This window comes from Peromyscus californicus, unplaced genomic scaffold, assembly GCF_007827085.1.
Source record: "Peromyscus californicus insignis strain IS unplaced genomic scaffold, ASM782708v3 Scaffold_15__1_contigs__length_86483966, whole genome shotgun sequence".
NCBI lineage: Eukaryota > Metazoa > Chordata > Mammalia > Rodentia > Cricetidae > Peromyscus > Peromyscus californicus.
In genome coordinates this window covers 83,100,386-83,121,496 of record NW_026294447.1, presented here as the reverse complement: position 1 = coordinate 83,121,496, position 21,111 = coordinate 83,100,386, and the positions used below count along the sequence as shown (strand labels likewise).

Sequence of the window (21,111 nt, the reverse complement as noted above, 5' to 3'; positions counted from 1 at the left end):
CCTCAAATGTTTTGCCATTACTCTAAAATGGTCCCAAAGTCTTTAACTTGGCCAATAGCTTATAGGCCAAGTTAAAGCTGTTGACACAATTTCTTATCAGCCCAGTGTTACCTTAAAAAAAAATTAAAAGTTAGACACAAAGGTATCTTGGGGAAAGGGCAGGTGGCTTTTTCTTAAATAACCCATAAGAATTCCATGGACTGCCATCAACTCCAGCAATATCCAGTACAGTATGTGGCACACACTAGGTGGTCTTTAGTTACTAGTTCAAAATGCTTACACACACACACACACACACACACACACACACACACACACACACACACACACAAATGTATACCAGAGACACTGGGTTGCTTGTTTGAACCTGCAGAAGTAGTAAATGGATGCACCTTGAGAAACCAAGTTTTCTTCCCACATTGCAGTATCTCACCGTAGGTACCATGGGATCTGAAATACAGGTAAAGACGCAGAAATGATTTTGATCTCTGAACTTAATTACATGACTCCAGTGCTACATTTCTAGATTCATGGTTCAAGAAGAAAATCCTAAAGCAACTGAGTGCAAAGTTGAAAATAAGGGAAATTGACAGTTCTATTTCCTAAATTACTAATTTCAGAAAACATAGCTTTCAGAGTGCTACAAGAGACTGTGTTCATGGAACTGGATTGTCACCATCCACTGGATATTTAAGTCTAGATGAGGTTAAGTCTGTCTTAACTGGTTGTCATTATTGATGGGGGCTTCATGGCCTTATCGTCTCTTGAGCTGTCAAAGTGCAGAATGGTAATTACAGAAGTGGTCTTCTCGGTTAACATGTTGAGAAAAATGCTTTGAACTACAAGGCTGAGATTTCCACGTAAGAGCGGGAAACTTTCATGATAAAGTTAAGTAATGAAATTGCCACATCTTTTAGAGACCTAAAGATGAATGTGCTTGATTAGACTGAACCCGGCAGCATGTGCTCCTCTAAACTTAAAGGGATTAAATAAAAACCAGGAAAACACCCACAAAAAGTGGGTGTCGTAAATAAAAATAAAAATAGGAGCAAATAAGATTTCATGGCACTTGACCTGCTGGGGATTTCTTCACACTTAGATGACTGCTTTGATTGACACTTAAACAGCTAGACTTTTTCACTTCAGATTTGACTATACTGCACAAAACCAGGAATTTCCAGGACTGCTAGGAAGTCCTCACTATCGTCATAGGAATACCGAGACACTTTGTCTTTTCTGTCCTCGTCGTGTGTGTGTCAGTATGATAAAAGAAATTCACAGTGCATTTCTTATTTTCCTTTTAAACACTCGTATTATTATGACATCAGGAAACAAAATTTACAAAAATAAAATAAAAATATACCCCTATATCTTATGACACTGAATTTTATATTCTCTTATAGACAATCAAGTGTTAAAATTAGAGTTGTCAGGTGTAAATCTGACTCTTACGTTCATTTTTTTTTCACCTGTAATTTGTTCAGAATTAGCTATGTCGAAGGCAGCGAATTAACTGTTAGTTTCCTGTTCTAATTAGACTTCTATTGTTTTGACAAGCACCTGACCAAAAGCAGCTTGGGGAGGGAGGCATTTATTTCCACTTAAGCTTTACTGTCCGTCGTGAAGGAAGTCACTCAGGAACCTGGAGGCAGGAGCTGATGCAGAAGCCATGGAGGCATGTTGCTTACAGGCTTGCTTTCATGGCTTGCTTAGCTTGCTTTCTTATACCACCCAGAATCACCAACCCAGAGTGGCCTCCCCTGTCCTGGAAGTGAGATGGGCCCACCCACATCAATAATTAATCAGGAAAATGCTTCATAGACTTGCCTGTAGGCCATCTGATGGAGGCATTTTCCCAACCAAGGTCCCTCTTTCCAGATGACTCTAGCTTGTGTCAAGTTGACAAAAACTAACCTGGACAGTACTGAAAATGAATAAATTATTCTCCTCACCTCAACAACATCAGTTTCATTTAGTGAATAATATATAAACAGTGTAGGAAGATGGGAATCCTGGGCAAGCTTTATAGAGACGAGTTTTATATGGATTTTTTTAAGGATATGAAAAATCTACTTGTGTATAGCTACCAGACAGAGAAAAGACTCTGTCTTATAGGAACTTGGTTTTGAAAGATACTAGTATCTTGCAGGAACACTGAGAACTTCAGTCTAACTCAAATACAGGGTTGTGATGGTGGGAGATGGATGCGTGTGTTGGAATTCAAGGAAGATGTGTGAAGCCAAGGCAGGAGATTTACGAGATTGGAGCCACATTATGGGATAGGTTTTGAAAGCCAAATTCAAATGTTTTTATAATTCAAGGAACAGAATCTCACTTCTAAAGATCCTAACTTTGGTATCTCGTGGGTGGTCTTAACGGCACAGTCAGGCATGTGGTGTGAAGATCCAGTAGGAACTGTAGCCGTGGTCCAAAGAGGAATCAGTCAGTACAAGGCACTGGTATGGGTGAAAAAATAGACAGCTGGCTTGAAAAATATTTCTATAGTCAAATGTATATGGAAAAAAAGGGAAGGGTAATCAATTGATAGTGAAACTCTTAAGCCAGGCAGCCTTGTGGAGAAGATGAATTCTGTTTGAGATGAATTAAATGTGATGTACAAACTGTCATTGATTTTCAGAATCTTCTACACAACTTAGCCTTTCTTATACATTTAGCCAATTTTTGAATACTATTAGAAATTGCGTTGTTTCTTCCCGAGAGGAAATTGGTTGTATCCACAGCACAAAATGATTACAGTGCGTGACCATGCTGACAGTCCACACCCGAATTCATCCCACAATGCCACGTGTGCCTACTGTAATTGGTTAGTTGTACGGTACATTTCCTTGTGCCATTTTTTGAACTTTGTAGTCTACCCAAAAATACCTCTTCACTTGATATTATTTATAACAGGGAGTTTTGAAGACAGAGAAGCATGTATGCGTCATGAGAACTTCTAAATATAAAACTGCAGTAACGTTCATTTTGTGTATCTGAGGGTGAGGTGCAGAGAGAACATCTGGGCCCCCTTCTGGTGTAGGCTTGGTCTTAGATGGTCTGTCATGTCCTTCTTTGACATTCTGTACCCCTGTTTCAAGACTCTTGGAATTTCTTCCTTGGTCCGGTGGCTCAGCCAAGGTGCACCCTGTCATCTCTTTCCTGTGAGGTTTTCTGCCTGATGTCTTAAATCAGGAGAGCTTCCATTGTTCACTGGCTAACCTGAGAAGCAGATCTTTTCTAATAAATACCTTAATCAAAATGTTTATTCACTAAAAATAATTTTTGCCAATTATTAACAGACTTAGACCAAGTAGGAAGTCATGTTAATCACCTACCAGGTCCATTGATATTGTTATAAACTATTTTTAACTTTCAACATCACACAGCATATTTATTTACCATATTAGCATTCTCTGGATGTTATTCAAAACAACTGTGTTCTCATTTTGCATTATTGTATATGATTTAATTATTCTACACTTGAGCTTAACCAAAAGGCCAAGAAGTGATGATAATTATTCTAAATATGTTAGATATTAACACCTAGATTTTGTGTTGCAGAAAGTAACATATTTTGTTTTCTAATTTACATTTTATTTTGCTTCAGAATCTGAATCTACACGGGAATAGCTTGAGTAAACTGAGAGATCTTTCCAAGTTAACTGGACTTCGAAAACTGAATATTAGTTTTAACGAATTTACTTGCTTAGATGATGTGTACCATTTGGTAAGAGCTGCTCTTTTGAAATGTAAACACAAAATCAAATGCATAGAGGCGGGATGATGGTCCTAGGGGGAGATGAAATGTAGGTTGAAGGGGAGACACTTTCAATTATGAGACAAACATGTTTTTGGGATCTGATGTACAGCACAGGTGGTCGTTGTGTTAATTAGGTAGCCCTATTATGTATTTTATTATTTACTACAAATAAAATGAAGATACATTAAAATAAACCATGCAGATGTGTGGCTTGGAGTACTCTTAAAGGAGAGCTTGCTCATAAGCAGCCCTCATAGAAAGAGAGGGGAGTTGCTACCTGGGGCCAAAGCCACCTTGTGCAGCTTCCTAGATCCCTCTGCTAGATCCTCTCCTGCACTTGGCCCCGGGAGTGCTGCCACCCAAGTGCACATTGCTCCCATGATAGTTTGGCTTTGTCATCTTAGGAAAAGTGTATTTTATTGTTGGCAACCAGTTATTTGATTTCTAATCATTGATTTCAGAGGCAGTGCACAAACAGTCTAGAATAGCAGAAAACAGGTTATCACCACTGTGTAGAAATTGTATCTTCGCATTATGCCTTTCAGGTCCGTCTTAAAGATTTCCTTCGGATCCTGTATCATTCCCCACTGTTTACCTGGAGAAATTTTGGTTCTAAGAGCTCACAGCACAGCAGTTAGTGTCCTTCTTGGCCCTGTCTGTTGTGTTGTTGCTAGCAAATAGGAGTGGAACATCCTAGTGTAATGGGCAAGACTCTTAGAAATAGTAAGACACCAACTACTATGATATGCCACTATGAAAAATCATTTTGGGATGTCAGCAGGTCACCTTACCTGTCATGGAGACACCTGCCCAGCCCACACAGGCGCTCTGTCTTAGGTTGGTGAGCGCCCCCCAGGAATTACCCGTCTCTGAATACTCATTATCATACAGGCTCAATTGTGTGTGAGCTGCAGAGTTAACTGCTGCCAAAGATCTCAAAGTGGCACTGGCCTTGCAGTCTGTGTTTTCGACACAGAAAAGACCAGGGTTCTCCCATTGTGCTGGAAGCCTGTATTTAAGATCTCCTCCTGCCTTCAATAAATGGCATTCGGCATTTAAAAATCAAAAGAGCTGGAAAAAAACAAAAAAAGAAAAATCATTTTGGGCAATATGCAATGAATGAAAATCCCAAAAGCATACGAAATGATAGGAAAATATACATGTGAAAATAACAAAAACATTTTTCACTTCTTTCTAGCAATAGACTTACAAATGCTTTCCAGTTTTCTTCCTTTTATTTATCTTTTATTTTTCCAAATTTTCAATAATGTGTTCATTTATTATTGAAAAATTATTCAAAACTGTGTGATTTTTAACTGTGCTGGTGGGATTGAAACTAGGGCCTTGTGCATGCTACGTAAACGTGCTAGTACTGCCCCATCTTCTTATTTCAGATAGGTTCTCAACCAGTGTCTCACGCCAGCCTTGAAGTCTCTCTATAGAGCAGACAGGCCTCGAACTTCTTATCCTCTTGCTTTGCCTCTTGAGAAGCAGGCACCACGGGCCTATACCATGCCCAGCTTTAGAGACCCGTGCACCTCAAAAAAAAAAAAAAAGAAAGAAAGAAAGAAAGAAAAGAAAAGAAAATTATAGAATAAAATTACATTTCTGTTTCCAAGGATGTGTTCTGTGAATGAAGCTGTTTCAAAACTATAACCAGAAGTCTAGGTGTAAAGACATATTTAATTGTGGGTAACAACTTGCCCTGAAAGTCACCATTTGCCTGCCCTCTTGTGCAGAAAGACCCCGCAGTTCTGTGTTCAGAGAGATGGGAAAACTAAGCTTTAGTCTCTTGTGGTGGTATTTTACTTGTACTGAAATGTGATTTTAATTGTATGTTAATAAATAAAGTTGCCCAGGGGTCGGAGCTATTAGAGCCATAGCAAGTGCGTGGCAGCGGTGGCGCACGCTTTTAATCTCAATACCATAGAGGACCTGGAGGGCGGTACATACAGGCAGTGACGAGGCAGTCATGTGTTTGGGTTTACAACCAATGAGAAGGCAGAACAGCTAGACTATATAAAGACATACACACAGGAAGTAGGTCCCTTTCGGAGAGCTCTCTTGGCTGAAGAGGATCACTGAAGCAGGAAGGGTGAGACTCTTAGCTCTGACCTCTTGGCTTTCTTCTCTGAATCGGCTCTGTATTTCTTATTTAATAAGACGGTTGGTTACATCTACAGTCTCTGAGAAGGATTGGCATTGTGTGTGTGTGTTTGCCAGTAATCCACCATTGTCAAAGCCATAATCTAACTGAAAAATTGACCCAGAGTATTGTTACGCTATGACAGAGTGACTCTTGTGTAGGTTTTCGTGAGCCTTAGAAGAAAGCATGGGATGTGTTAAAAGAAGTGGAGAAAAGCACTTGGTGAACACAGACTCCTCTCTGTATGTGCTGCAGTATAACCTTGAGTATCTGGATGCCAGCCATAACCACGTGATAACTCTGGAGGGATTCAGAGGCCTGATGAAACTGAAGCATTTGGACTTGAGCTGGAACCAGCTGAAGAAGACTAGTGAGGAGATCAACGTGTTGTGCAAACACACCACGAGCCTTCTCACCCTTGACATTCAGCACAACCCCTGGCAGAAGGTATGTGACAGACCCCGTTAGAGAAGCAGATGCTCTCGCTCAGAGCCGTTCCTCTGCCTTGCTGGCCAATAGTAGCCAGACATAGGCAAGCCACCCCTGTGTCTTGTGCTTCCTTTAAAGTCCTTCATAAGTGAGTTTAGGGTGGTGACCTAATGAATCGAATGTGATGTCATGCCAGGTATCTTGTAACCTGTGACAGTTTGAATGCATTATTTCTCTAAGAGTGAATGATGTCATAGCCATTTGCAAACTTCTAGAGAATTCCTATGTCAATGTGCTAGAATGCTTTTGTAATGACACACAGGAGCCAAGGAGAATACAATACGGTGAGGGAAGCATACTGTTAAGAAGGGAACAGCATTTTACAATGTGCCCTAAACCCTAGATGATAAACATATAAGTTTACTTTGCAATTTTCATTATTTATTCTCTTTTAAATGCAGCAATCGTGTTCCCTATTAAACCTGAATTATAAAATCATATTCTGTTATAGAAAGAAAATTTGAACATTATTTTATTATTGTTCATGGTATACATTTAAGGTTATCTCCAAGTATTTTTTTTTTTTTTTTTGGTTTTTCGAGACAGGGTTTCTCTGTGTAGCTTTGCGCCTTTCCTGGGACTCACTTGGTAGCCCAGGCTGGCCTCAAACTCACAGAGATCCGCCTGGCTCTGCCTCCCGAGTGCTGGGATTAAAGGCGTGCGCCACCACCGCCCGGCTATCTCCAAGTATTTTAAATGAACCCAAATTTATAATTTTAAATATCTTCATTGCTTCTAAAATATACATAGAGCCAGACACTGCACTTGAGAAACAGAAGCAGGAGAATGGTGAGTTCAAGGATAGCCTATGTTCTGTAGTGAGACCCCATCTCAAGAATAAATAACTAAATGACATTTGTAAGGCTATGTTTATTATTTTAAAAGTACTAATAAAATGACCAATTCCATTAAATAATTTATATCATTGAAATTCTTCTTTTAAGCTAAGTAAAAATGAACAATGTTTTTCTTTGGCCAAAGCAGACTTCTTGAATGGTCACTGTCTCTCTGTAGTCAAGTTGGGCATCAAAGGCAGGAGATCCATGCTGAGTCCAGCACAGAGCTGCCTGGCTTACTGCCTATTCATAAGCAGGAATCACCACCGTGGTTCCTATCATCCTTTTCACCACAGACACTTTGCAACAGCTCCTGGCATCTCCCTCCCAGAGTGGCAGACTCACACCCAAAAAATCAAACAGGTTTATCCTTACATAATTTAATTCCAACTATTATTTAAAGAATTAAATTAAGTCTTAAGTTTTATAAGTATGTAGTAAGAAGAGAGATGTACAGTTCTCACTTATATGGAAAGGAAAGAATTACTTTCCCATGCCATAATACATGTGATATTTTATGTAAATTAACTTTTTGATATTTTTTTTTCCCAAGCCAACCACATTGAGGCTGAGTGTTATTGGCAGACTAAAGACTCTTACGCACTTAGATGGACTCCTCATCTCTGAAGAAGAAACCAAAGCAGCTCTGAAGTTCATTAATGGAGCAAAGATTACTCAGGTTGGAGTAGTAGGTTACTATTCCTTGTGTTAGGTGGAACATACAAATAATGCTTATAGTGGAAATTAATGAGGCAATTCCACATAGTTTATCTGATAGTCAAAAGAGGTTTATTTTGGGTAAATTTACAGCAAGCAAAGGGGTCAGTTACAGGATCCAGGAGAGGTGAAGCTCAGTCCAACATGGTTCTCTGGAGAACTCTGACTTGGTCTGCAGTCCAGCATCCATCATCCAGGATCACAAGGTAGCCAAGAGAGCGAGCATGTAGGCATCTCAGGTCTTAAGGGGTCCCTGTCTCTGCCCCGGGCAGTTACCTGCTGCCTACTACTTCAGGGGTGAAGCACAGACAATCACCCCTACAAATACTTTTTGTGCTTATTTTCTTTCATTAAGTTTGACATTCTCTCCTAACATATTAATAAAAATCAACATATAGTGTGCTTACCACTTGATGTTTCTACTTCAATGGACCCACTCCATACCTCTCCATATAAATGTTACCTTGGAACAGCCCCAAATGCCACTCCCCTCCCCCCAATATCTCCATGGCAACTATTTTCTAGTCTCATGAACTTTCTAGAGCCTGTACAAAAATAGCAGTATTTGTGTATTCAGTAAGCTTAGAAGGCTTTGAGAAAGTAGTTAGTGCAGTATCTGCTTAGTACCAGTATTATGTGTAACTGGCTGAAAAAAAAAAAAACTAGCCTGTTAGCCTGTGGAGAAAGAAGTACCTACACTATACAGATAAAGAATTCTGTGCTCTGGGTGTTGGGCTTGTAGATTAGTGACAAAGCATTTACTCAGCTCGGGTTAGGCCCTGGATTTGATCCCCAATGCTCAAAAAAGACGCTAGCTCTTTTGCTTTAATTTTTTTGGAAAACTTAAATGTTAGTTCCGTAACAACATGACAGTTTGTTTGGGATCTACTCCAAATGAAGGGAAGAAAACTTTTATTGATAAGATTATGATTAACGTATTGAGGAAGACTTAGAGATTTGTCCCAATAGAAATCAAAGACCACTAAAATTTTTAAGATGTGATATTGGCACCAAATGCAAAGACAGACAAACAGCTTGGATCATAGACCCAGGAGAGACCCAAACCTGTGGGAGAGCTTGACAGACAACAGACTCACCTTTCCAGACCATCTTGGCTGCTCAGTAGAAAGTGCTAGGGCCAGTGCACTAAAACCCCTCTGCGAAAGGCAAAACCAAGAATTGTTTAGAAGAAAATATACTTGTGATTTAGTCTTGTGACCATGGTTTAAGAAATTATTTGCAAGGAAGGAAGCAACAGGCATAACCATGAAAGATAGAGTTTGTCTACAATAAAACTGGCACAGCCTTTCCTTAAAGGAGACTATAAGGAAAGAAAAAATAGGTGATATGCCAGGGAAGGAAATTTACAACCCAAGTGTCAAAATGTAGTCTCTCTCAATATCCAGAATATGTACAGAAAAAGACGACCAACTAAGTGGGGGACGGGGAGGAAGAGGTTTGGAAGGCATTTTACTAGATAGGATATCAGAAAAGTCAATTAATTTAGAAAAAAAGATTCTTTACCACATTAGAATTGAAAAATGAAGTTCAAACCACAGTAATCAGTCAATTATCCTTAATCTTACAGATTGGTGAAAATTGTAAGTTTCAGCCAGAATATGAAATAGTAATTATAATTGTTACAATCACTTTAGAAAAATTGTTTGACTCCCCACACCTCTCTTCACTTCCTACCTCTGTCTCTGTCGCTCTGTCTCTGTCTCTCTTTCTCTGTATCTCTCTTTTCTCTCTCTTTCTCTGACTCTGTTTCTGTCTCTGTCTATGTCTCTCTGTCTCTCTCTGTCTCTGTCTCTCTCTCTGTCTGTCTGTCTCTCTCTCTCTCTCTCACACACACACACACACACACACACACACACACACACACACACACTTCTATATCCCAGCAATTTTGCTTGGGATTATATTCTTTGAAGAAAACCTTGTGTATGTACAGGAGCCATGAACAAGGACACAAGGATAGCCACCATGGTAGTGTTCTTAATAACAAAAGCTTGGGACAAAACATCAGTATTCACGGTCAGCAAAGTCATTAAGAGAATACTATACAAGGCTAGACATGTAGCTCAGTTAGTACTCAAGTGCTTGCCTAGCATGCAAAAAAGCCTTGGGTTCAATCCTCAACACTGCATAAACCGGGCATGGTGTGCACATCAATATCTCCAGCACTTGGGAGGTGGAGGCGGGTGAATCAGAAGTTCAAGGTCATCCTAAACTACATAGAAAGTTCAAGGACTGCCTGGGCTACATGAGACCTTGTCTGGAAAAGAGATTGAGGAAGAGAGAGAGAGAGAGTCACAAAAAGGGAGCTTACATGCTACTGACTACCAATGAACTCCAGCTAAATGGTGAAGCATAAATCTAATGTTGAAAAGGAGCAATGTGGCAGAAAACTTACTGTTGGTTTCCAAATAGTTCAAACAAGGTAAGGTATAATGACATGTTGTGTATGGACACAAACAAGACTAGAGAGAAGAAAGCAAGTGAATGGTAGACAAAAATGCTGCCATAGGGACGGGTGCAGAGGGCCTTGGGATGGGACCATAGGAGCTTGCGTGACAGCAGTACTGTTCTAGATCATAAGTCGGTCTCTTGAGGTCGTTATATGTGTTGTGGAGTATAAGCGTTCTTGAAGTTGTGTGTTATCTTAGAATGCCTCAATGTTTGCAAAACAAGAAAAATTGAAAGTTAAAACTTACATGGATTTGGAGGATATTTTAAGAGATAGGAAATGATTTAAAATCGTTTATTAGGCTATTTATCTTTCCTGGGAAACAAAACTTCTTAGCTATGTATAAATGAACATCAGTGTGCTATTACTTTTACTAATCATATTTTCTATTTTCTTAGTTAACTCTCTTACAGAACTCTAGTTCTAAGGAGGAAAGACCTCGGATGCTTAGTATATGGCCTTCTGCCAAAATTCTGACACAGATTTACAAGTTAGGACCACATTTTCATCTGACTGGGAACTGGTACGCGAAGGTAACAGCTCATTCCACCAAACCTTATACCATCTTATTTAAATGGATCTTTGTATCCAGCGTTGGTGTGAACCATGAAGAGGACACAGACAGATGAGGGCCAAAAATTTAAGAGATAAAGTAAAATAGGAAAGAAGACTTAAGATGTTCCTTCTTAGCAAATGTCAACTGTACAATACACTGTTTTGAAAGGGAGTCATAACATATTTTAACCCCTCAGAACTCATTTTTCTTGAGAAGTTGAAACTTTGTGCCCTTAAACTCCATTCCCACGGGCTCCCATCTTCATCCCCAGAAACTACCCATCTTCTCTCTGCCTCCATGAGGTTGATTATTTAGATTCCACATCTAATTGAGATCACAGTTTAATTTATAACACAAAGCTATCAAATTCAATGACATACCTTAGATATTTATCATTTTATTGGTCAATTATGCTTCAATAAAGAAAACATATGAGGCAATTTATCATTTTTAAGATAATAAATGTACCGTATGTATGTATGTATGTATGTATGTATGTATGTATAAAACATGAAATGCTAAGGCCAAGTTCTAAATGTTACAGGGGCTAGTCTTCAACTGTGGTTATCACAGAATTGGAGATTTAGGATAAAGGTTGGCTATAAACTGAAGGGTAGATTTTTATACTAAGTTTTAGCCAACTTAATGCTCAGGGCCAGAGATCAAGCCAACATTTTAAAGATGAGGGAACAGGAATTTTGGCAAGAGAATAAGAGAGTTATCCAGGCCTCAGCCAGGGACAAGTCACAACCCCCACAGCTTCTGGCTGTATAAAGCCATCTGACCATCTCAGAGTCCTTCCTAGACATGAAGGACAGCAATGAAGCTAATAGGACTCTTGAAAATGGGAAATATTGGTGACATTTTTATTGTATAATATATGGTAATATTGGGCTGCAGTGCAGGCTGAGTGAAAGCCTTGGTGGTCCCAAGTTCTGGAATCAGAATGATGCTTTAAATGTGTCCCAAATGAGGCCGAGATGGCCAGGTTTTTATATCTACCACTAACAATGAGCCAACCTTGGAAGGACTATTCCCCAAGGGAAAGTGGCTCTGCAGCTGAGGCTGTCCCCAAAGGGACTGAGTTCTTGGCCAGCAGATGTCCCCCCGTAGCTGCAGCGGGAGCTCAACTGCCACACCATTGTGTCCATAACACAATAAACATCCCTGTTAGAGTCTTTTCAAGCTTTACCTTTCCCGTAAACAAAGAGTTTCCAGTTCCTAAAGGAATTCTAGCATTTGCTTGTCACATTTGGACTGTTCTGTTAGTTTTTTAAATCTAATGATTTTGAATTTGTTTGCAAGATTCAGAAGTAACATGTAATATGAATTATTGTATAGATAACTGCCTTAAATTTAGATGGACAACATCTCTTTGAAATCACAAATCTAGAAAAATTGGAGAATTTGAAATGGGCATCATTCAGCAATAATAACCTCTCCAAAATGGAAGGCTTGGAGTCCTGTGTCAACCTGGAGGAGCTCATATTGGATGGCAACTGTATCTCAAAAATAGAAGGTGAGACAGGACCTTGGTAAGAGCCACCAAGTCTCAAGTAACTCAGTCCTGCTAAGGACAGAGTTTCCAAAGGGGAGGATGTCTAGAGGGGCTTCAATAAGGCCTGGGTCTGAGTCTCCTGAATATCGTTGACAGTACTGGTGATGAACTTCTAAGCATAATGGGCTGCGGCAGCCGACTGTCGTGGCTCTTTCCTTTCCTAATGCGAGGAATTACCATCTATTACCAAACCCAGTGAGTAGAAACGAGGTGGCCATTAACATTTGTAATGTTGAAGACATGTATGGATGAGGCTTACTTGGAAAAAGATCAAACAGTCCACTATCTTTTGCAAGGAATTAAGGTTATATTTGGAAATGTAAAGAAGAACAAAAATGAAAATTATACTTACTGGAAATTAAAAATGGAAAATGTGTATACATTTTCTATGACTTCACTTACAAACCAATTACTCTGCATTAATAAGGCCTCATTCATAATGAGATGAGTATGTTCTGACTACTTTGTTTAAAATAAAAACATTTATCCTATACCAGAGAGTAAAGTGAAGTTGCCTTCCCCCACCAAGTATCCTAGATTCTTCAGATCACTTTAGTCTGTGCTTACCTGAAACTAAAAAGCCCAACATTTAGATGGCATGTTCTAAAATATACAAAATTAAATATTCTTGTGACTGTCTCAGGTTCTCTCCTGACCCTCACTTGAGGCCTTTAATGGCAAGAATTGAAAGAAATCTTCTGTGACCTGTTAAAAACTGTCTTTATTCTCCCTTCCTAAAAATCATTCTATTTAATCCCATAGCCCCTTAGAAGTAGGTTTGACATGCCCTTTGTACAGCTGAGGAAATGGAGGAGTATTTATATCATTTATATATAGTAGCAAACTATGACTATAAAGTTCTTATTTATCTGCCAGGTGTGTGGTGATACATGCCAGTAATCCCAGCACTCAGGTGTCTGAGTCAGGAGGACTAGGAACTGTGAATTTGAAGCCAATCTGAGCTACATGTTGAAACCTTATCTTTAAAAAAAAAAAAAAAAAAAAAAAAAAGTTCCTCCTTTCAACTGTTCTCTCCTGCCTGCATGCTTCTCCATTGCCTACATGCTTCTCCATTGCCTGCATGCTTCTCCATTGCAAACACTAGGGTTAGAGCCTGCTGGGAGTAGCCAGCTTCTAAACTTCATTCCAAAAATAATTTTAAGCGTGTTATATGAGAATTTGGGCCAAATGGTTGACATTAATACAGTTGATTCTATAATTTCCAGAGGGTTATGCTCTAGTTTCTAATCTTCAGTATTTTATGAGAGCTGGTAGCTATTTTATCTTTATTTTTTTGAAGGAGAAATTGTTGCCTACAAAGTGCCTTTCTTTAACACCTAAGAAAATGAATCTACTTAGAAATTCAAAATCAAAATTTGATGCGTGAGTGGAACTTTTGCACATGACTGTGTCCTTCTGAAACACAAAGAAAAAATGATGGAATGATTTATTGTCACAGAGTCCTTCAGATTGTTTAAATTTACAGTTAAGAGCATCACTGCAGTGACTAGCCCATTCTGTCTGAAACTAACCTACTGTCTGAACTGCTCCTTGACTTTGCTGGTATTTTAGGCATCGCCCGGCTGACTAAATTAAGTCGCCTCAGCATGAACAACAACCTCCTCACTGGCTTGGAGAAGCATACTTTTGATAACATGCTTCATCTCCACTCCCTTTCTCTCGAGAACAACAGGATCACATCGCTGAGTGCTTTACAGAAGATGTTCACTCTGATAGAGTTGTACCTAAGCAATAACTACATAGCTGTGAATCAAGAGGTCTACAACTTAAAGGTGACCGCCTGGGCTAACAAGTTTCTGCTTTTCCAAGCACTTACTGTTTGTGTACACTATGGAAGCCACGCTCACTGAACAGAGTTTGTTGAAAACTATAAAGAAGAAAGCTCAAATAACAAGGTTTAGTGCAATACATTTGCTTTCGCTTAATGCAAGTACACAAATGATACCAATATGATGGCAACCTGATAGATTTATAGGGTCACTTTTTATCAACATGTATTAATTGTGCAAGATACTTTCTTTCATTATGACATTTGTATGGCACGTACAGTTTGCTTTGATCATGGTCGTCCCCCTTTACTGCCCTCCCCCACTCCTGTCCCTCCTTTCCTCTCGCACCCCAAAAAGTCCCCCTTCTACCCTCCCCACTAACACCGTATACGAACAAAAGCACACAATACTTGTCTTCTTGAGGCTATCATTTTTTTCCCCTGAACATAGTGATCTGCAGTCCTTCAAATGGCGTGTATTTGTTCTTCCTTACGGTTGAATACCACATAACATATACATATATACTATATTTTCTATATCCGTTCATCCATTAATGGGCATGGGAGCTAATTCTGTAGCTTCACTGCTGTGACACGTGCTGCAGTGAGCATGGATGTTCAGTTGTCGGCATGATCAGCTGACTTCCACTGGGGGCCGTCCACTCAGGAGCAGTGTGTAGATCTTCTCAGCTTATAAGGACCCCTATTCTAATTTCCATAGTGTCTGGAATAACTTACATCACTATCAATCGCATAAAAGAGTTGCTTTCTCCTCACATCATTGCAATATTTATTGTGGTTGTTTTTTCTTTTCTTTGTTTTGCTTTCTTGCTTGGCAGCCTTTTTGGCCAGGGATAAGATAGAATCTCAATGTCGTTTTGATTTGCATTTTCCTATTTTGTCGGTGTGCCTACTTTTGCTATCCATTGGATGTCTTCATTTGTGTGTGCCTGTTCAGTTTATGTGCCCGTGTATCGACTGGATTATTCGCCCTTTTGGTTTTTAATATTTTTGGTATTTTAGGTGTTAAACCAGACACTCTCTCTCATTCCGTGATCTATCTCTTCACTCTGGTAAATGTTTCTTTTCTGTGAAGGAGTCTTTTTAACGAATGCAATCCTGATTGTCAAACCTTGCTGTGGTTTCCTGGATACTAGACTCCTCTTAGAAAGTCATTGCTTTGGATGACTTTTTAAATACTCCCTGTATCTTTACCTCAGGCATTTTCTCAGTGTTCTAACTTCACTTCTGGTGCCACACTAAGATTGTTGATCCATTTTGAGTTGATGTTGTTTTTTTTGGGGGGTTTTAGATTGATTTAATTTTATGTGTGAGTGTTTTGCCTACATGTATGTATGTGTACTACCTGCATGTCTGGTGCCTGTGGAGACCAGAAGAGGGCACCAGACCCCTGGAACTGGAACTACAGGTGGTTGTGAGCCACCATGTGGGTGCTGAGAATTGAACCTGGGTCCACTGCAAGAACAACAATGCTCCTAACCACTGGGTCTTCTCTTTTGCCCTTGAGTTGATGCTTTTACAGAGTGAGAAATGGGGATCAATTTTGCTCTTCTACACATGGGTGTCTGGTTTTCCCAGCACTACATATTAAGGAAGTCATTCTACCCAGCGTATAATGTTTATATCTGTCGGATCCAGAAGGCTGTGCTGCATCTGCACGGGCATGTTCTTGGGTCTTCTGTTCTGGTCCACTAATCTATACGTCTGTTTTGATTTGAGAACCACACTAGCTTTTGTTCTATTGTTTGTTTTCGTCATGGCTCCGAAGTAGTTTGAAATCGATCTCATCCTCATGCTCAAATATAAGAATCCATATCTTCTGTACTGGCTAGTTTTATGTCAACTTAGCACAAGCTGTAGTCATCTAAGAAGAGAGGACTTCAATTGAGAAATTGCTTCTATAAAATTAGGCTGTAGGCAAGCCTGTAGGGCATTTTTACTTAATAATAAATGTGGGAGTGCCCAACACTTTGTGGATGGGGCCATCACTGGATTGGTGGTCCTGGGTGCTATAAGAAATAAGGCTGAGAAAGACATGAGGAGCAAGCTAGTAAGCAGCACCCTTCCATGGCCTCTGCATCAGCTCCTGCCTCCAGGTTCCTGCCCTGCTTGAGTCCTGCCTTGGTTTCCCTCAATGGACTGTGACTGGGGATATGTAAGCCACTACACCCTTTCCTCCCCAAGGTGCTCTGGGTCATGGTGTTTCATTGCAGCAATAGTCACCTAACTAAGACACCTTCCTTCTATCAAAAATGCTTTCTTCAACAATTCTAAAGGTTCCCAAACCAGGCATTCTTTAACAGTTCTGTTCTCAGTACAAGTTCTCCATAACTGCCTATGGTGTTTTATCTCTCTGAACTTTTCTGGCCAGTTTTATTTATTTGTTTATTGGATTTTGCTTTGTTTTGTTTTTGTTTTTCTAGTACTGGGCTGAGGATCAAACTCGGGGCCTCAAGCATGTAGGCAAGCGTGCTATCGTGAGCTGTATCCCCAGCCCTTTACTCAGATTTGATCTCTTTAACTTTCCTAAAGAAACTACTAACTCAAGACTACTGTATAACAGGCTTTACTGAAGGGATTAGCTTCAAATGCAATGTGTGACTTCATTGTCTCTTCAGTTCCTGGCCACTTCCTATTAGTGACACATTGGTTCATTTGCTGTGACAGTATTTCCTTCCAACAACTTGTATCAGTCTTTCCCTAAATTCAGCCTTCTCTCCACCCTCTTCCCCAATATATTTCTAAAGCTACAGAGGCAACCTGGGTACCAACAGTGTCGGCGGAAAACAAGCCCACCATGGTACTGAGAAGCTTCATTTCCTCCTCACATACCTACTCAGGGCCATTCCTTTACTGTAAAGGCAAATTTTCCCATAAGACTGGTTGTCCTAACGTTTCAGAGAGCTGATGATGCACTTCAAGATGGTCTTCTTTTCAAGTGACATTGTTTTTCATCCCCTTTACATAGTGAATACATAAACATACCACCTCATAGGCCATTACTCCATGACCAAGGTATATAGCTTTAAGTATATGAACATTTTCTCTACACTTTTGCCAATGATAATACATCTAATACAGATATCCTAAAAGGGATCATGATATATAGCATAGACCACAGAAATGTTGCATACAATTACATCTTACTGGTCTAAAGAGAAACCTTTGTACTTAAAGTATAATTAAAAGCACTCAAATTCTATGGATTATAGATAATTCAAATATTAAAATTTAAGGTTGTCTAACCCCTGGAAAAATAACTTGCTGGAGTGTGATTTGCATATATATACATAAATTGAATGTATCCTTATTATCTAGGGTTTATGCAACTTGGTCATTCTAGACATGTATGGAAACATTATTATATGGAATCAGGAAAACTACCGGTTGTTTGTAATATTTCATCTTCCGGAACTGAAGGCCTTGGATGGAATCTCAATTGTAAGTTGTTTTTGTGAATCATAGCATTTGATCCACAGTGCGTGTATTTGCATACTCATAGGTCATAAGCATCTTGACTATTGCTTTATCTCTGGTATTATACTAAACTTCATCAGGCTCATTAAAATCTACATCTCCAAAGCTCTTTTGGGATCTGGATTCCACAGTTTTCTCACCTGGCCAATTCTTTTTTTTTTTTTTTTTTTTTTTGGTTTTTCGAGACAGGGTTTCTCTGTAGTTTTGCGCCTTTCCTGGAACTCACTTTGTAGACCAGGCTGGCCTCGAACTCACAAAGATCCTCCTGCTTCTGCCTCCCGAGTGCTGGGATTAAAGGCGTGCACCACCACTACCTGGCTACCTGGCCAATTCTTAATCGTCTTACATGAGACAGAGAAGAAAGAGGGTACTTACCTTTTCATACAGTGCCTCCAAAGTAAAGAGTGGGTTCAGCAGGAAAAGACCCCATGAGGCACTGAGCTAGGATTAAGGTGTGCATCCCCATATCCAGCCAGCTTTCTGAGTCACCTCCTTCTGCTCAGTTTCTCATTATTTTGATCCTGCAATATTTTAGTAACTTAAAAACAACAGTTATTTCCTCTACTTCCATAAATACTGCTATTAGATGAAAGTTCTTAATATATGGTTCTGCATATATAATCACTCTTCTGAAAAATATTCAGTGCATTCCCATTCCCTTCAATTTGAAGTCCAATTCTCCAGCCCATTCTTCATGTTCCATTATTAATTCATAGATTTTTGACATACCACATTCTACAAAAGACGTATAGCAGCTTATAGGAAACATAATATATAAGAAAACAATAAAAGAATAAATAATAAGTAGTGAATATCAAGACTAAGAACAGCATAAGTTAGAAGAGATAAAAACTAGAATTAGGGACAGAGAGAATACAATACCCTATATGTGTCTATTACTGAATCATAAAATTGGCTCTGAGCTTTTGAGATGCTAAAAAGTGAGAAGAGAAATACTTACATAATACCCATCATCAGTGAATAGAACAAGACTTTTCCCCCTACATTTACCTCTAGAAGTATTTTCTCATGACACCTTTCAAACGAGGGCATGTAAATAAGAGGAATAAGAGCTCCAGCACGTTTAGAGCAAATGCAATATTAGTTATACAAGACTATACATAACGAATCCCCCCTAGTGAAAGCTAGTGACTGAATAAGCCCAACATACACCGTTCTGAAGAATTTTCATTTATTGGAATGATGATGCTTTATTCAGTGGAACCCTGAAAAATGTGGGGCTAGGATTAGTAATCTTTTCAGCGTGTTTCAGAGTACTAAACCATCAAGAGTTGTCTCTCAGTTTTCTAGAATGTCTGATGCACTTTTTTGTTGATGAGAGCTAGGTAACATTACACTAGGAAACTGTGTTCTTTCCATGTTTCCATGTTTGTCAAGCTCTTATCCTGTTACATGGAGCTTGGGGGAGGCAGAGGCAGGCAGATGGCTGTGAGCTAGAGGCCAGCCTGGTTGACATAGTGAGTTCCAGGGCAGCCAGGGTTGTGTAAAGAGACCTGTCTCAAAAAGTAAACAAACAGAAACAGAAAGCTGAAACTTAAGAGAATTACTAGAGAAAATTAACAGAATTTATTACTCAAGGGCAGCAATCACGGAAAGTGTCTACAAAGTTCGCAACTACAATGAAAGTGTTAAGGGGGAAGTTGGGGTTACCTCTTTGGGTTCTTAGCCTTCCAAAAAGAATTTTAAAAGAGACTCACTAGGAAGCTCAAGGTCAATATTACTAACGTTTAAGAGAAAACAACATAGCAAGCAAATTATAGATCTCGGCAGCCATTGGGAGGCTTATGAAATGGAGGAAGAGAGAAAGCCACGCCTTCTGAGTTAGATCGACAAGCTCAGCAATGGAGGTCAGCAACCAGTCACATGACAGCAGCTTCAGAACGGGACTAAGAAAACCCAAAATGCCAGAGAAAACATGCTTAGGCTTTGGTTAGTATCTAAAAGAAAGTGATAGAAAAGGAAAAGAGAAAGTTACACTTTCCTGGTGGATAGACCTTAAAAGATCAACATGGTGGTGGGTCTGGGAATAACTACATTGAGGATGATATTTCCTGAAGGAAAAGTACATTATCTCATTAAGGGGATAATTATTCTTCCCAACTCTTTAGGATGGCTTTAAGTGAATAAACCTTCCTGAGGGGTGATTCTCTTGGAACGGTCACTGACAGGCCCAGGTGAATTAGCTCTTGGGGGAGGGTATCTCATGTCTCCACTCAGGCCAGAGGTAGATTCCATGCTTTTGACCAGGAGGAAATAGCTTTCCCCTAATGAGCCTCAACAGAGCCCTGATGTTCTCCGAGATGACTATAGCCAAAGACCTCATGCTGCAATATGAGCAGAAGAAAAGCAGCTTTGGGGGAGGAGATGGCCACTTTCAGACATACCACGTTTGATGAGACATTAGGTTATCTGACTAGAAGAAATATCAAGCAGGCAGTTGAAATCATGGGACTAACTTTGGCTATGAAAATTTCTTTCACTTTTTTTTTAGATTTAAAAGTAGTTTGAAGAGAGCAGATAGTTAAACTGTCTAAAGAAAGAGAATAGAGAATGCAAGGAAGTCTGAATAAGGCTTTAATATTTTGCTTAGGAAACAAAAAGAAAAAAGAAAGAAAAAGCAGTGAAAAGAGGGAGCAGGGGGTGCGAAGGGCAACACATCCCTGGAGGATTTTGAGGTGTGAGTGGACCAGGAATGGCGCAGATGAAGGCAGGATGCGCACAGCAGCTCAGAGATACCACACGGCTTGTTTCAAGTTAGGCAGGTCTTTATTGATATATATTCATAGTCTATGAAGAACTAAGGCGCTGTCTAGGTAGCTGGAATTTCATTTTATTCCATCTCCGTACATATTTCTAGCTTGCAAAAAATCATCTTGAGTGAAGAATATTTATTCTCATTTCAAATATGAAGTCTTGGTGAGTTAGGAATCTAAGAAGGGAGGGCAAGTAAATGTGGAGCGAATGTCTTATCAGTTTTATCTAACAGACTGATAAATTACTGCCCTGGGATAACTGCCTGGCTCTGGTGTTTTTCAGTATTAAAGTTGGTTTCATTCTTTTTCATATCTTCTATTTTATTTCCTTGCTGATAGTTGGTGTTTTCATTTGATGCAAATGTGTTCATAACTGCTGAAGCGTTTTTGTGAGGCCAGATTGTCAGTAATGACTCATATCTACGCCATTCCAGAGGATCTGCTGATTGTCTTCTCACACTGAGAGCTTTCTTGGTTTTTAATATGATGAGACAAGACTTTTCTATTATTCAGTGGGC

General features: G+C 39.5%; 1 protein-coding gene across 9 annotated transcripts in view; it reads left to right on the top strand.

Annotated features, from left to right (window-relative positions):
• Lrrc9 (leucine rich repeat containing 9) overlaps window positions 1–21,111 on the top strand; it is an 87,108-nt gene that overhangs the window by 39,637 nt on the left and 26,360 nt on the right. For all 9 annotated transcript variants that reach the window (XM_052739617.1, XM_052739621.1, XM_052739620.1 and 6 more), the window contains 7 exons: window positions 3,608–3,727; window positions 6,162–6,353; window positions 7,785–7,910; window positions 10,817–10,951; window positions 12,316–12,493; window positions 14,105–14,325; window positions 17,661–17,783. In XM_052739617.1, coding sequence (XP_052595577.1) covers window positions 3,608–3,727; window positions 6,162–6,353; window positions 7,785–7,910; window positions 10,817–10,951; window positions 12,316–12,493; window positions 14,105–14,325; window positions 17,661–17,783 — 1,095 coding nt within the window. The remainder of the gene's footprint in view (window positions 1–3,607; window positions 3,728–6,161; window positions 6,354–7,784; window positions 7,911–10,816; window positions 10,952–12,315; window positions 12,494–14,104; window positions 14,326–17,660; window positions 17,784–21,111) is intronic.